The sequence below is a fragment of the Lipotes vexillifer genome, unplaced genomic scaffold (genome assembly GCF_000442215.2).
Source record: "Lipotes vexillifer unplaced genomic scaffold, Lipotes_vexillifer_v1.1 scaffold44, whole genome shotgun sequence".
NCBI lineage: Eukaryota > Metazoa > Chordata > Mammalia > Artiodactyla > Lipotidae > Lipotes > Lipotes vexillifer.
The window spans coordinates 18,045-35,993 of record NW_006787415.1 but is presented as its reverse complement, the minus strand read 5'-3'; the positions used below and the strand labels follow the sequence as shown (position 1 = coordinate 35,993).

At 35.2% G+C, this 17,949-nt stretch overlaps 1 protein-coding gene across 1 annotated transcript in view; it reads left to right on the top strand.

The window, feature by feature from the left end:
• LOC103072866 (fibrillin-2) overlaps positions 1-17,949 on the top strand; it is a gene marked incomplete at its 3' end in the record, with an annotated part of 172,374 nt that overhangs the window by 137,651 nt on the left and 16,774 nt on the right. Inside the window, exons 15-20 of the mRNA XM_007459998.1 lie at positions 836-958; positions 6,439-6,591; positions 9,007-9,060; positions 10,656-10,781; positions 12,702-12,827; positions 17,547-17,666. Of these exons, the coding sequence (XP_007460060.1) occupies positions 836-958; positions 6,439-6,591; positions 9,007-9,060; positions 10,656-10,781; positions 12,702-12,827; positions 17,547-17,666 (702 nt within the window). The remainder of the gene's footprint in view (positions 1-835; positions 959-6,438; positions 6,592-9,006; positions 9,061-10,655; positions 10,782-12,701; positions 12,828-17,546; positions 17,667-17,949) is intronic.

Sequence of the window (17,949 nt, the reverse complement as noted above, 5' to 3'; positions counted from 1 at the left end):
TTCTTGACTATTCAGGAAAGGGGAGTTCAGTATTAGATAGAAATATTGTAGCTTTGCTGATTGAACTCATGCATGGGTTGTCATTTTAAGGTTAGCTGACTTGGATTAATCACAGGGTATGAGATTAGCATTCTGTTCCAGTGTGTAGCATGACATTACAGCATGTAACATTTTAGCAGTTCTTAAGAAACTTAAGTACACATATAAAGATCACCTAAATCTCACCAGTTCCTACTTTATTGAACTTTCTATTAATTTTTTAATTACAAATGCTGTAATCCATAAATTTTGAAATGCTCATGATTTGGCAGCCCCATGTTTGGAAGGCTGTTTCCCTTTTGGGGGAAACCATTTAATGGGTTACAGTTCATAAATTCAAGCAATTGAAGTGAAAATTACAAGGGAGACCCCAAATTATTTTGTTATTATGAACTAATGAATTAAAATTGAAACAGCATCTTAGTTAGAATTTTATGTGTGTGTAACTAAAAGTTAAATACAAACACTGACCTCAGTTTGAAGAATTTGTTTCACTTAACTAATTTGAGTTAAATATCTTTAATATTAAGCTGAATTGCCAAATAAATAATGAAAAATGAATTTGTGAGACTCTTCTGAGCAGTAAAATGAGGCAACTTTCACTCAGTCTTTCTGAAAAATACGTTTGAAAGAATTGCATTTGTGTATAAGATTTGTTGTCACATCTGTGTGTTCTTCCACAAATTATAAAATTGAAAACAAAATGTTGATAATGTAGAGTGGTGGCAACAGGTGAACTCTGTAGCAAAGTTAAATTTACCCAGTAATGGCCCGGCTTGTGTTTCCTTCTGGGCAGATATTGATGAGTGCCAGACCCCAGGAATCTGCATGAATGGGCATTGCATCAACAATGAAGGGTCCTTCCGCTGTGACTGTCCCCCAGGCCTGGCTGTGGGTGTGGACGGACGCGTGTGTGTTGGTAAGTGAAACATTCTGTAATGGCCCCACTGACCAAATGATCTTTGAAAAAGGGATAAAGATATATCCATACAATGGAATCATATTCAGCCATAAAAAGGAATGAAGTAGTGATACATACGAAAGCATGGATGAACTTGAAAACATTACGCTAAGTGAAAGAAGCCACACATAAAAGACCACATAGTGTACGACTCCAAATGAAATGTTTGTGAAGGTCAAATCTGTGGAGACAGAGCAGATTAGTGGTTGCTTAGAGCAGAGAGGGTGAGGGTGGTGGGAGAAGGGGGTGATCACCAAAGGCATTTCTGAGCTGGTGAAATGTTCTGAAATCAGCTAGGATGATGATCAACTCTGTGAATATGCTAAAAACTATTGAATTGTATACTTTAAATGGGTGAATTCTTTGTATGTGAATTATATATCAATAAAGTTGTTTAAACAAAATGGACAAAGAGCCCGGCTAGCTCCCTTCAGAAGCCTCTGATGAGATGCAAGTCAGAAATGCTGGAGAAGGAAAAAAAAAATTGTCCTTTACCAGCATTCTTCATAGTGTTAGATAACCACATCTCTAAATACAATGCATTTATATTTTATAATTAATAACAAATAAGACTTGAAATGGGTACTGTAGTTGTATCTAAATAAACTCGTTTTTATCCCAAGAACATCTATTTATTTTTTTTTTCCATATGAGTTTTTAAAATTTTTTAAAATTTTATTTTTATACAATTTTATTTTATTTTATTTTTATTTTTATTTTTATTTTTTAATTTTTTTAAATTTTTTTTGCGGTATGCGGGCCTCTCACTGTTGTGGCCTCTCCCGTTGCGGAGGACAGGCTCTGGACACAGGCTCAGCGGCCATGGCTCACGGGCCCAGCCACTCCGCGGCATGTGGGATCTTCCCTGACCGGGGCACGAACCCGCGTCCCCTGCATTGGCAGGCGGACTCTCAACCACTGTGCCACCAGGGAAGCCCTTATACAATTTTAAAGGTTTCCATTTACAGTTATTACAAAATATTGGCTACATTCCCCATGTTGTACAATATATCCTTGAGCCTATCTTACACCCAACAGTTTGTAGCTCCCACTCCTCTACCCCTATATAGCCCGCTCCCCCTGTCCCCCCGTAACCACTAGTTTGTTCTCTATATCTGTGAGTCTGCTTTTTTTCCCAGACAAAAATTTAAATGTAAATAATTTATACAATAGAACTTCGACGTATATCAAAAGCTAGAAATGTTTCTAAATAGTTATTCTTCATCACTGTGTAACTAATGATAGAAACCTGGGAAGAGTATGAGAGAGAATGTATATTTTATTTGAAACCATTCAGAATTCCTCTTGGATACTTTTGAGTTACCAGGCATCAGCTTTAAAGAGGCAGGCAAAATGAAAATGTCATTGGCATTTCAAAACCCAACCAACGTGTCCTAATGATAGCAAGAGCAGAGTGAGTGTGTTGCAAAAATACATTGAATGCCGTATTCTCTCCAAAGCACCTTCATGAAACTTCTAGGGTGAATTAACCATTGTGCACCATCTGTTTTCAGGTCACATAGTAAAAGGCAGACACACTCACTGGTTTAAAAGTATATTTGAGAGAAATGAGATTCTTTCTCAGACATAGTTGGTTTTACTTTATTCTTACCTATGGGAATCAAAACATTTGGATTCTGAAGGTTAACAAAAAAAAAGAAGCAACAGCAGATGGAAATAATCTGACCACTTAAAATTTCATCCACTCTATCCAATCTAGGATTTATTTCATCTTACAAGATTGTCAGCACTTCGTTCAGGGCTATTTCAAATACAGTAACTAGAAGAATGTAGCTCCGTGCTGCTTAGAGAGCTAAAATATTTTCAGTTGCTTTTTTCCTTTATCTAAATGATTTTGCTGAAACCTATGGTGAGTACAAAACCAGTTTTAGAGGGAGAAATGATTTTTCTTTTAAGCAACCGACATATGAGTAGTTGTTAGGAATTCAGTGTTCAAACACAAATATTCCTTCTCTTGTCCACATACAGAAAAGGCATTAGAAATTTTTGGGAAACTCTCTCCAGTTTTCCACAATTGTGGTTACTTGAACTTTTTAAAGTAAAAGCACTATTTGTTCTGTGTGTAAGATTATATATTACTGTTCCCTTAACATGCTAGATATGTTTTCTTCATGTCTTCTGCCTTTTGAAATGCTTTCAGATGCATTGATTGTTGAGGTTAGAAATGAATCATTACTATGAATTATTATTAGAGTTAGCACTTTAATTCTAGATTTTGTTTGTTCATTTTTGTTTCCCTAGATAGTGAGATGTGGGTTTTTATTTTCAGAAAATTAAACTACTATTGTAACTAGTATGTTGAACAAGCATGACTCACAGGCAGGATATGAACAAAAGGCAACTGTATTTTGTTTTTTTCAATCCTTTAAAAATATATTTTTAATTATTCAATGGGAGCAGTTTATCCAATAAGGAAGGAAGGAAACTCAGGCACCCCCTTACTTTACTATTTTTAGATAGCAGAAATTTATATGACTACTTTAGGTAATGAAAATAATCTGAATTTAGCAATTAGAATGTCCAGCATCATATAATAGTTAATATTCGAACTTGATTTGAAGTTATGACTTTCCTCCCAAGCTCAGACCTTTGTGAGGAAGACATTTCTGACTCCACAGGCTCAAGTGCGGGAGGAAAGGTGAGAAGGCAGAGGCAGTGACAGTGTCCTAGGGTGGCTTCAAGACTTCTGGGCTCCACACGAGTTTAAAGCCAATTTCTTCCTCGTGGGTGATTTCATGATTATGTCAGGGGCGTTGGCCTGCCCCTGCAGACACTGCATTTTTCTCCTGGTGGCCACTCCTGGCTCAACCTCTTGTCTTTCTGCAGTCCACTTCAGGCAGAGATCTAATGGTGTCTCATCACCTTCCACGTAGTCGTTTTAGGAACCTCTCTTAGTGTGGCCCATGTCTCATCCATAGGACGCGCCACCCTTTGCCCTCTGAACTGAGTGAACAGAGGTTCTACAGTGGGAATAGCAGCCACTCTCCTCTGTGTGCTACGTGTCCCTGACAGAGTTGGGTACAAATCTCTTCAAGTTGCTCCCTGCGAAGCTCTGCTCTCTTGACCAGGGGTGAGGATGGAAGCATGCCCAACTTGTAATCTGGCTCTTCCAAAAAAATCCTCCTCAAAAACTCTTCTCTTAATTGCTGTTCTCTAAATTGTATCCTCGGTATTGGGAGGGGTTTAAGGACCTGGCAACCAATTTTCCATCTCTACTTCCTTCAGGATGGAGTCTCAAAATTCACCTCGTTATATGATATTTAGCACCATGAGATTTCAGCTTAGATTTCCTTTTTAGCAGCCTGTTACGTTAGTATTTCAATATCTTCATGAACACTGTTGGACAGTTCTGTCAGGTAAAAGGTTAACTTTTTTCTTTACCCTAGTTCTGCTATTTACTAGCTATGAGGCCTTAGGCAAGATACATTCCCTCTCTGTGCCTCCTTTGCTCACTAGTTGTTTTTGAAGATTAAATATGTTAACATTAGATGTATTTGTGTAAAGCTTGAAAGATGTCTGGCACATAAAACATGCCCAATAACTTAACTATTACAATTATTACTGTTTTGTTAAATTGGAATAGTGATGTTACATCAAAAATAGTCTTAGAGGTGCTGCTTTAAGCTATAAGGAAAAGTTGATACTAAAGAATGTAAAATACAGCTAGCATCTTGTGTCCATACCGATTTTACCTTTGGTAAAGATAAAGTATGATAATTCCATGAAAAAATCCTTTAGCAATTCCAATTTTTAAGAAAGGAAAGACATGGAGAAATTTGATAACATGTGGAACAGGTATAGCTTAGGATGAAGTCCAATCACCGACCAAAATATTCATGTGAGCATGTTCTGATCGTGCTGCTGGTATCGGTGCCTCTAATCCTGTCCACTGGGAACAGTGGCTTGGTTACATTGAAGAGAATAATGCGAACTAAGGTTCCAGTGTGGGGTCTTTGAAAATAGAAGTGAGTACCATAGGCTTTTTATCAACTTGCTTCTAAAAATGTTTCCTGGCTTCTGTTCTCAACATGAAAACAGAAATAACTTTGACCATTCTATGATGCCTTTTGAGATAAGTGGTGCCATCCTAAGAACTCACAAAAATCTTACTGAAAATCATGAACTATGTGGTATTTGTGAATATTTGTCATTGTGTTGAGTCCTATTCTTATGTGAAACTCAGAGCTGACTGCCAAACGAGGCCATAGCAGAAACAGAAAGGGACAGCATGTCCCCTTCCCAGGGTTGGTGTGGTAACATCTTACGACCTTCTTTTATCTGAGCATACACAGATCTCATTGTTTAATGCAGCCATACATCTCAGTGTTTTAACGGGAAACATCACCACATTGTAAGACATAGGTGACTCACTCTGCATAACAAGCAGATAAAGTTATTTCCAACAAGTTATGAATAATTATAGATATTTATAATAATCGTTATCTCTTTGATGGAATTGCCATATCAATAGACTGCTTAAAAGCTCTACTGCTTGTCTGGCCTGTATGATGATCTGAGTTTTTTTATAGTTCACCATTTACCATCTCATAAAGTTGTATTATATTTTATGAGAATTTAGAATGAGAGAACTAAGCAGGATACCCTTCTTTGGTGTGTAACAGGTCATAGTAGAAAGGGGAAAAGTTTTGGAGGTCACACAAGCCTGAGTCTGAATCCCAGGTCAGACAGTGGATAGTCTACAGCTCTGAGGTACTTATATGACCGCTCTGAACCTCAACCTCCTCATCTATAAAAAGTGGGTAATGACACTATCCTATGGAGTTGTTGGCCTGAATGTTCAACAAGATAATGTCTGTAAAGCAACAAGCACAATGCCACAGATACATAGTGATAGTTATTGAATATTATTTGTGTAACTGGATTTATTGAGAGTCTGCAATGATTAAAACACAGTCACAACAGTAAATTGGGGGTTGAAGAGAAAGGTCACCTAACTCAGAAATTTAAGTAAGAAAGTACATGACCAAGCAGTATCATCTCAAGGTAGTTTAACTGCACTGCACTTCATTGTTCATAAGAACTTCTAAAATAGAAATAATATTAAACGTAGTCAGTGATTAGAGCTCTAAGTCTTGTTTATAACTGTGGAAATATACCTGGCTCAATGACGGGCCCATGAGGAAAAGTGGGATAATTGATGCTTGTGTAGCACATAAAACTTCTTGGAGAAAAAGAAAAAGAATTGTTGATAATGCATTTATTCTTTTCCTCTCTCAACAAACATTTGTTGATTTCTTAATACTATGAGATGCTAAAGATACAAAGAAAACAAAAAGTGGCAGATGCCTTCTAGAAGCTTCCCATACAGTGACCACTTAAGTTACAAGAAGCCTTCAGTTTTGAAATCTCTTTGTCTCTATCACTGTCTCAAATCATTGTTCTTCTGTCTCCTTTAGATACTCACATGCGCAGTACATGCTATGGTGGAATCAAGAAGGGAGTGTGTGTCCGTCCTTTCCCTGGTGCAGTGACCAAGTCTGAATGCTGCTGTGCCAATCCAGACTATGGTTTTGGAGAGCCCTGCCAGCCATGCCCTGCTAAAAATTCAGGTAGTCACCTTCGCCAGTTTCACACCTGATAAAGAATCTAGAAATGTCACATTAGATATTTGGCCAAGGAGTACCTCGGCTCTGAAGTGTTTTGTCTTTATTTTTAATGGAAGAAAAGAAATCAAATCTGTGTTGATATGTGAAGCATATAATAAAGAGATCTATCTTGTTTTTACTTATGATCTCTAGGCAGAGAGAACACACGGTGAATTTTATGATTATTTATTTATTTTATGATCCAATTATGACTGTTACAATGGATTCTTTACGTGACTATGTTAGCCTCAAAATCTTCCATCCCTTCTGTCATTCTGAAGATAAATAGTATAAAATTTACGTATCACTTTCAAGGTTATAGTAAGTTCATGAGAACCTGGTTTTATTTATTTATTTTTAATCTTTACACAGAATGGTCTTAGGCTGCAGTCTATCAGAAGTTCCAGTCTATCAGGAATCTATCAGTAGTTCCAGAAAGTCATAAATTTATTTCTGAATGTTGTCATAAATTATAGGCATATTAAACAGTTGAATTCTTTGACTATTCTATGAATTGTTTATTCATATTTTTATGAAAACTGTATTGAATAGATGTAAGTACAGTAGGGAATCAGAAATAAACACAATCTCTTTTCCTTTAAAGTTAGGAATAGTTGAAAATATAGGTAGGCAAACATATAAATTACAGTTTGGTATGATTGCTGCCTTAAAAGGGACATAACTGGGAGAGCACAAAGGAGCAGTTAGTTGCCTGGGGAGGCTGGGAAAGACTGCACAGAGGGGTGGAGGCTTACTTTGGTCTTGAAAAAAGGAATAAGAACTTCCCAGGTAGAAGATGGAAGAAATGAATTCCAGCAAAGGAAGTGGCTTGTAATTCTGTTAAAAATCCTAAATGGACTGTTCAAACCTTAGCAAAATGGTGAGAGTCCCTCTGGAAGAATTACTGAGTATGCCATTTTTTAAAAAAAGGAGTTAATGAAGGAAGTCTTCCCCTAAAATGTTAAGTGAATTATGCATATTATGAAAGAAGTGCAAAATCTGATAACAAGACTAGGTAAAAAGATTAATGACTAATAAAATGAGTTCTGAATATAAGTGGAAATATAGGACACAATAAAGATAGCATTGAGATCAGCAAGAACAAATTAAACTAAGTAATTAATATTGTTGATAAATATTGGAAAAAATATGGAGTTAGCTCCCTACATTAAATGTTACAGAATAATTTTTTTGTAGAAGATACAAACTTTTTGTTATCTGGTAATGATAAAGGACTCTCAAAACAGACCCCAAAGAATAAAATACACATATAAAGTGGAAAAATATTTTATTTAATTTCTTTATAATTTATAAAGAATTTACATTAATCAATAAGGAAAGTTGAAATCCTCTATAGAAAAAAGTACAGTGTACACAGACAGAACTTCACAAAGCAGAAAGGCAAATGGCAGAGTGCCATATAAAAATGAAAAGAAATCTATCTAAAATTAGAAGAAAAGTTTAAAAAGGTGTCATTTTTGTTTATTAGGTTGGTAAAATACAAATGATGGATTTTCCCCAGTGTTGGGGAGGATATACAGAAATGGGTACTCTCTTACATTGGTGTTAGAAGGGTAACCTGGGATGTTTAGGGAGAGGGGGACTATCCAAAACCTTAAAAGAGACATAAACTTTGAGCAGTTTTACTTCCAAGAGATTAACCTAGTGATAGAATTGAACTTTGTATTTTTTTTATTATAATTGCAGAAAGTTGAACAAACCTAATTTCATCAATAAGAGATTGATTGGGTGAGTGTGGTAGATCCGCATAACTGAGAAAAGATGTTAAATCCTCTTATTATAAATAGGCTATTACATGAAATGTCTATTGTAGAGTACAGAGGGTCCACGCCTGCTCCCCACTTACAAACTCTATGACCTGAGCATGTTACTTCCCATCTCTATCCAGGCTCTCTTGGGAGTAAAAATAACAGTATCTAGTTTGTGGTATTGGGAGGATTAAATAAATTATTAGATGCAAAATGCTAGAACACCACCAGGCACATCACGTGGTAAATGCTATTTATTACATAAGTGTTTTCTATTATTTTATTATTGAGAGGAGAAGAAAAGCTAAAAAGCAGTCTCTGTTGTACAATTTAGATTTTTTTAAAGTTTACATAAGTAGAAAATATTTGTAATGTTTATCAGTATATTAATGAAATTCAGGGTGATAATCACAGTTATTTTTATTTACTTTTTTATGCTTACCTGTGATTTTGGGATTCTTAAAATAATTTTGTGCTAGAAAATGGTCCTTTTCATTTTAAGTTGTTGCAGGTAATTCTTAATGATAGTTTTGGAGTTATGTAAGTGACTTGTGTATGGAACAGATATAGTTTAGAGTTTTTGATTTCTCTATTTGTTTTTATCTTACAGCTGAATTCCACGGTCTTTGTAGTAGTGGAGTAGGTATCACTGTGGATGGAAGAGGTAGCTCTATTCAATTCTCAATCTTATAATAATTATATAGTTTTATAGCTTTATTATTATAATATAGATAAGATGTATTTAATATTATAAAAATATATCAGTATAAAGTAATAAAATAAATTATCTCCTAGAACAATGCTTATAAGCTAGATGATATCAATCAGTATGTAGATGTACATTTTTCTTAGTAGATAAATATTTATCTGTTAAATATACATTGTTTAAAATGTCACTAACAAACTACAACCATGATTTTACGGATACCGTCACTTAAGAAGAAGCTAGAACTTGTAAAAAAAAAAAAAAAGAAAAACAAGACAATTTAAAGAAAAATGTTAAATAATGGTGCTGACATGGTTTAAACAAAAACAATCTGTAAGAGATATTTGATATAGATCTTTAAGTGATATTTGAGATATACTGCCCTAAAAATAAATTGACTACTTATGATTAAGAATACTAAAATGTTTCTGTCCAACCAAAGAAGTACAAGGTTTCATTAAAGTTTTCTTTTTTAAAATTTAGCACTATGATTAACAAAATTACAATATAGAACTTGAATATTAAGTACATATGTGTTTATAAAGTTATTTTATATGTTAATAGTGTCCTTTGTTTTTTTAAAATAAAATTGTAGGGTGCTATTAATCTTTAGTTTACATATATATTCGAATACTTTCATGTTTGAGGAGACTTTAGACAAATTATAGATTAATTGACAGTAAATATCACATTTTTTTGCAAAGAACATCAGAAACCAGAGTAAAGGAGCAAACTTTTACAATGATGTTTCTCCCAAAAATTAAATTAAAAGAATGACATTTCTGGAGTATTTAAGGCTTCCCAAATTCTAGAACACAGTAGTTAGGATTAAAATTTGAGCATAGTTACCAAAATTTTATTTTATGCTGACTCCGTTTTTTTATTCCGTTTCAATATGGCCTCCCCAACAGAGCCAGCTGCCCATTGCAACTAGATGGTTGCTCATACAAGCACATCATTCCTCAAGTCCCACGGCCCACGGGTGACAGAGCGTAGTCATGTTCATGCCTTGTTGTAAAACATTGTGTTCTCAAGCATCCACATTTGAACTGTCCTCTCCATTAATTTCAACTTATCAACAATGAGTAACATTTAATAAGTATCATATTACTTAGTTGGCTATAAAAAATGATAATAAAATAGAAATATTCCAGGCCTTCAGGACCATAAAATTATACAGACACCCTAATAAATCTTTGTCTTTTAATTAGATGGTTATAATACCTATCAAGTTGAGTTTTCCTTTGGGTTTTGAGCCAACAGTCTATAAATTTCTTTATTAATTTTATCATAAATGCCAGCACATTACATGGCTTAATGCTTTGAATTTCTGCCGGTTCCCTTCATTTTTCTTTTGACTTACCAGGAAGTGTCCCATATCTCTAAATTTTATTCTCACTCCTTATTTTCATTTCCTTTCCCTTTCTGAACGGCAGACAAATTGGGGGTTTGCAGGGTTAGAGACTATGTATTTTGAATGATCTTTACTAGACATACGTGTATCAACAGACAGTAAGTGGCTGTGAGCATTAAACTTTGAACATTTAATGCAGATATCAATGAGTGTGCTCTGGATCCTGATATATGTGCCAATGGAATTTGTGAAAATTTACGTGGTAGTTACCGTTGTAATTGCAACAGTGGCTATGAGCCAGATGCCTCTGGAAGAAACTGTATTGGTAAGTTATTTGTTTTATTATACAAGAGCCTTTTGTATAGTTTAATCCCATGGATTATAGGAGAAATCAAACTACAAATAAATGAGTAAAACTAGAGATCTTTCTTCAGTTTTTCTTGTTTCCTTTTTAGTGCAGAGATATAAAAATATGGGAATCAAACAAATGCTGTTACATAGTAACAAACTTTTTAGTGGCACAATTTAGTATTTAAATTATTTTTTTCCCAAGTGAATGGACACAGTGTCAGTTATCGGCCTGTTATACCTGCATATATCTTAATCCTATAATTTTTCACTAGAAAGTGGGATTCAAAAGTTAATGAGGTGGTGTGGATAATAATAAGCTAAGAAAATTAAATATTACAGGTTGACTTATAAGAATCAGTTGCTGCAACATGTCCAAACATGATTACTGAGATGGGTGTTTCCTTTTGCAATTTATAAGGGAATGTTTGAAAAAACTCAAGTATGTAGTTCGTATGTTCAAGAATTTGTGAAGAATCTAGATTTTCCTGTGGAGCACTTGAGTTCACTTTTATAAAACAAATGTTATTCCATCCATTATTATATATAATAATTTTTACATCTAACCACTGATCACTCTTACATCCAAGTCTTGATGATTATGATTAGAAAGAAATACATTTTTCTATGTTTATGGCTCTGGGTTTTATTACTGATTTATGTTATTATATATCCATTTCACCTTGGGTTGAAGACATACATACAGATGGATATATAAAGCTATATTAAATATCATGTACTTATAACAGATTTTGATATCTGTTGGGAAGGGCACCAGCCAGAGATTGTTGAACATTTATAAAAATATGCAAACCAGCCAGTTTTTATTCCCCAGAAGCAAAGTTTCTTCCAGCATAGTGTCCAAGTACAGTTGAGCACATGAGTACCCTACTGAAAACAGGGAGATTCAGTGATCATTCACACATTGAACATGGTTCATGGCACTACTCAACTCTTTAAAGTAGGTACATGCATAATTTTGATAAAATTAAAACTAGATTTTAAAAATAAAAATGAAGCCAAATTCCAGTTTTAGTTTTCTGGGGCTGCCCTAACAAAGTACACAAAATGGGGTTGCTTAAAACAACGGAAATTGATTGTTACAGTTTGGGAAGTCAGAAGTCCAAAATCAAGGTGTCAGCAGGACCACACTCTCTCTAATGGCTCTAGGGGAGAATCTTTCCTTTCCTCTTCTAGTCTCTGGTGTTTGCTGGCAATCTTTAGCGTTCCTAGGCTTTTAGATGTGTCACTCTAGCCACACATCCATCTTTCCCCTGTGTGTCTTCACATCAGCTTCCCTCTGTATGTGTCTGTCCCTATGTCAAAATTTGCCCTTTTTCATATGGACTCCAGTCGTTGGTGTCCATACCTATATTGGAATACAACCTACCTGAAGGATCTTATTTTAACTTGATTACTCTATAACAATCCTATTTCTAAATAAGGTCACATTCTGAGGTACTGTGGGTTAGGGATTCAAAATATTTTTTGAGAGACCCATTTCAACCCGTAGCATGGACTAATGGATAAATAAATAGTGATTCAGCCACTTGATAAAATGTACAATCATGAGGGAGATTATGGTGATGCTTAAAATGTAATACTGCTGTGGGGCAGTAAGTAAATGAAGAACAAAGTAGTAATGTGCCTTTTCCAAAGCATTACACACCTCCCAGGAACTTCAAAAGCATCTTAAAAGTAGCCACAAGAATAAGAATGTTCCATATGAGTAAAACCAAATATATTTTGCTTAGGATCAGGAATGTGCTTTGGATACGAAGAGACTGAGTCAAGGTATGGGGTGAGGAAAAAAACAAACAACAAAAATAAAACATTTTGATCACTGTGCTGTTTGTTTCACTGTGTGTGTCTCCTGTCTTCTGACGGTTGCTTCCAGACATTGATGAGTGCCTGGTAAACAGACTGCTCTGTGACAATGGCCTATGCCGAAACACACCTGGGAGCTACAGCTGCACCTGCCCACCTGGCTATGTGTTCAGGACTGAGACAGAGACGTGTGAAGGTAAGAGCCATCTTCCTTCGTTGTGAACAGTAAGCACCTCAATATGCGTGAACCACAAGTACGTTATGAAGCAATAGAGCAGAAAGAATGTTGTTTGAATATGTTTTAAATTTTATAATCTCTTTCAGCTAATCTGCCAGTTTTAGAAATAGCATGCACCTAACCCAGTTTATAAAACCATCAGTTTTGTCCCATTCAGATGAAATATCAACAACCATTTTGAATTTAATGGGAAAAAAAAGTGAAAGGAACCAATTTGTTTTACTTGCTAATAAAATGTCAGATTTTTGTTTGTTTTTCCCTTTTTAAAACCACTGTGACACATTAGCCTGGGGGAACCTGCACTGTAATGGCAAAGTCAGCTCTTTGGCATTTTATTTATGAAATGATTGATAGACCTCAGAGGTTGGCCCAGAAAATATTTGGGACTTGAGTAAAAATGGTCACCTTAATTAAATTTATAGTCCAAGAAAATTGTCCTTTGCATTTGAAAATTTTGAAGTTATAATTTGGGCTTAAAGATCGTGAATCACTGTTTAAAAATGTCTTCCTTTTCTTTTAAGCGCATTTTTCTTCAGTGGAAGTTACATGAATGAGTTAAATGCTTAGGAAAGGCCTCATTTTCAGTAGATACCAGCTAAGCAATGAGTGCCTTCAATTATGTTTTTGTTTCTTGATCAAAGTACTGTGTATTTCAGAATACTCTGTGGTATGACTACTAGTCATTGTTCCTTTTAAGTCTCATAGTGTGGGCCTACAGACGTGTCCCATGACATTCTGAAATCCAATAACTACTTCCGAATAGTAACCTTTTCAAAAAAAATTTCATCTTTAGTTATTTGGAGTAGCCCTTTTTTATCTGTTAAAGTATTTGTTTCCTAGTGACTTCATAGCCAAGAAAACTGCAATAGTAATATTATGCAAAAAGATGTTAACATTCTCTTCATCTTATTGTTTAACTTCAAAGCATTCTTATGAACAGAAACAAGTTAGGACTCAAACAAGATGCCAGAACACAAAGGACTTAGCTGAAGTCAATGAAATGCAATCACAAAGTGCAATTCTCAGTTTGGATTGAATCTGAGGGACCACTGAAAAGCAGTAATTAACCTGAAGAAAGAAAAAAAGGGAAGAAAAAAGAAAACCTCGGCATAAAATGCAGTTTTTCTGAACTTAGTTCTGATAACTGTTGAGTTCCCCTCCTATCCACCACCTGTGGCAGGAGCTGCTCAAAGAAAAGCGCACTTTCCATTCCCAACTAAAGTACTTGAAGATTCATCCTGTCCATAGATGAGCGGAGATGGCAGGGGTCACACTTAAGAATGTTGAATATTTTCACATAATATGTGTTTAGCCTAAGCTTCTTAAATGTATTCAACCAGAGTCTTTATTTTCTAGCACCCACCCCCCTCAACACCTCTTATCCTTCAAAATTGCCATGAGAAACTTTGTAAAAGAAAAAAAATTCTAGCCATATTTCCTCCATGAGTTTTTTGGAGGGTGGGAGAAGGGATTTCAAGAATTGTCTTTCTTTCCATTTTGTTTTTATTCCCGACTTTCTACGCTTCCTTCTCACTGCCCTTTATCAGTTTTATCTATTGTCTCTTGGAAGATAAGCTTCTGTTAAATGTCAGGAAGCTCTGAAAGCAAGAATAGCTAAGGATATCATCTTGATTTAACTGGGAAGCTGATGATTATTAGGACTGGTTTCCCTGTCCATAGCGACAGAACCCTTTGGTGCTATTGTGAGGGAGACACATAACGGGGAACTAAATGAATGGTGTCTGATTCAGTTTGGTCACTTTGGTTTGCATACCAAATCATCAATATTTATAGCATGTTTCTTCCATTTTAACGAGTAAGATGAAGTTGAAGGGTACTGAGAGGTGAAATACCAAAGCATAAATAAAAGGGATTCTCCTACTTACGTAAAAAAGTGAAGAGTAGGAGGTAATGGTGTTTACTAGTATGACATTGGATGATTACATAAATACTAAGGCATATTAATACCAAATCAGGCAACAGTGATGGTTAGAAAACATGGTCTTTACTTATTTTGTCTAAAGGATAATTGTTCCTGATAAACCTGAGCCTTTTCTTTAATACGAAATATGTTTTATTATCTGTCGTTTATAAGAAAGAAGTTTATATTATGTAAATAAAAGAGAAATATTTGAGAAATATTTTGTCATAATTAGCCTTATGACATTTGTGGAAATAAAATTGATTTATGGTGAGAAATCCAACCAAATAACTGTTATTTCTACACTTTCTTCCGACTATTAAGTTATTTGCATTTTATTAAGTGTTTTGCAAAAAAGAAATAGACCTGCAGGCCACGGATATCTTTTTCCCTTGGGTGTCCTCCTTATTTCCAGCCTTGCATTCACACAATAAATTTGTCTGCCTGAAGCAGTTCTCTGCATGCTATTCTTTCTCAACTAATTTCCAAAGACTAGGCAGGGAATTATCAGCCAATTCATTGCCGATTCTAGCTTTCTCTATATATATTTGCTAGATTCACTAATTTTGCTTGTCATTCATGTTTTCAACAGGCTATTTTAAATACGTAATAAATAGCAGTGATCAAGTTTCTCTGATATTTCAAACTGAAGTTACGAAAATTTATTTTACTTTTTTTGTTTGAGCTCTGAGAGTCTGTGAAAGTTAAAATTTTTATAGCAAGCACTGTGGTTTAGATTGTGTTTCCAGTGACATAACTAGTTAAATGTAAACCAGATGTGCTTTGAAGTTTATTTCCAGGAATGTACAGTGAACTGTTTCAGTTCCTGGTTCCATGACATTTATAACATAAAAACATTGTATTTAAAGAAAAATTAAACAGTTTATATTTGTAGCTGTCATGGCATGTGTTTATAGTTTTTGAGTTCATAATTGCTTAATATAAAATAGGGATTTTGAAAGTATATGATACTGACATTTTTCTTTTGGGGGAGCTTCTTACAAATAAGATTAGTAGGTAATATATCATCTGTCTTCAGATTAGGTATCTGCTGCTTTTTTGGCTGATTTCTTTTTTACATTGTGTTTTTATTGAAAGAATTTTAGTACTCTGGAATAGATGTTTTCATTCCAAATCTGTGCTATATTTATAAAACCTGCTCTTGTATTTTTCTTTTAAGAGGCCTTCTTGCTACAAATGACCTGAAAGAAAGATGCATTTATATTTCTTCACACAATTTCTACTTGAAGAATTCATTTAATACCTGGGTACTTCTTTAGTAGTTTTGAAATAGCAAAGAAGGAACATAACTGTTTTCCACATGGATTTTTAAATTTGCATTTCAAGTCCATAGACTTGAAAATCAGCGATCCCTGCCTTTTCAGAACGAGTTTAGTTTGTATTTGACTTGAGATGTTCAAGAGTAAACATTACAATCTTCTAGTTATTTATTTGCATGTTTTCCTTGGTATATATAGTATTCATGTTTAATTCAAAGAGGTGTTTAGAAAAAAATAAGTATTATGGTGAACTCGGAAACTGTAGTGTTCAACAAAAAAAATCTTGAGGTATGTTGACCTGTTTCAGATAGTTAACCAAATACAGAAAGAAATCCATGTCTCTCTTCCTTAAATTGAGTGGTTTAATTTATATTGAAGGTCAGTCTTTGATATTGTTTCTAAACACTTTAGCTAAATCTTGTATTTATTTTTAATTAACTCATGTTAAGCTATTTAACTTTATTGGCTTGACATTTTGTTTAGTCACCACTTGAGAACATAGGCATACTCTAATTCTGACCGTCATACTTCTGACCATCAACAGGAGTTGTTTAGATTATGGTATATGATTTGATTTAGGACTCAGATCAAATTAATGATGGTAAAGGTCTATTTAAAACAATTAAAAGATTTTTTTCTCTTTTTAATTTTAGCACAATCAGTTGTGCTTTAACAATGTCTCACACCAGGGGGCTTCCCTGGTGGTGCTGTGGTTGAGAGTCCGCCTGCTGATGCAGGGGACGCGGGTTCGTGCCCCGGCCTGGGAAGATCCCACATGCCACGGAGCGGCTGGGCCCGTGAGCCATGGCCACTGAGCCTGCGTGTCCGGAGCCTGTGCTCCGCAACAGGAGAGGCCACAACAGTGAGAGGCCCGCAAAAATGTCTCACGCCAAACATGGAAATGTGAACGGGAAGGTGGATAAGGGCTAGAGGAGAATGCTGTACCCAGTATTAAAGTTTCATCCCTTATTCCCTGATTTGTATCCAGAAATTTGGAATTAAAGCCAGCATTGTGATATGTTGTCTCTACTACAGGCTTTTTAAATTCTTCCAAAACCTCTTGGAGCCACAAGTGACAGAAACAGTCACTTTTGTGCACAGCACACATTGCACCCAGGAATATGTTGCTTTCCATGGAATCAGAATTCACATTTCCCACAGGAAAATTACATCTCATTATAGGAGAAAATGAATCCAATTTATGTAATGTTGTAGTGAAACAGTGAAGCTTTAGATGCTAAACCCTTTCAAAATAGGCTGATTCCTATAGTCCTACTGAGTCCCCAGCCGTGCACATGTGTATTCACACGGTAAAATGCACTTCTCCTTTCCCCATTCACTTTATGCCTCATAGAACCATATTAAAATTACAAGAGCCAAGTTTACCAGACATTCTGGCATAGCGTGGCTTGTTGGAATAATATTTTCCAGAAACACATGGCAGCTCTAACAGAATCTTTTCCTTCTGGATTGTAGATATAAATGAATGTGAAAGCAATCCATGTGTCAATGGGGCCTGCAGGAACAACCTTGGATCTTTCAATTGTGAATGTTCTCCTGGCAGCAAACTCAGCTCTACCGGATTGATCTGTATTGGTAAGATTCATACGTGGTGCTGATGTTTCAGTTTCACTACAAAGATAAGCAGAGACCTCAGGACTTCTGTGGATAAAAACAGAACACGATCACAGGAAGCTAATAATTAGGAGTTGCTTCAGTTGTTTTCTCTTGTTATCAAGATAGGAGTACAACATGATAGCATAAACTGGACAGACTCTTATATTTTATTAGATTCTGGGAAGCGTTCCTTTCTTATAAGTATATATATTATGCTATACGTTATAAGCATTTCCATACCACACACATATTTATATTCATT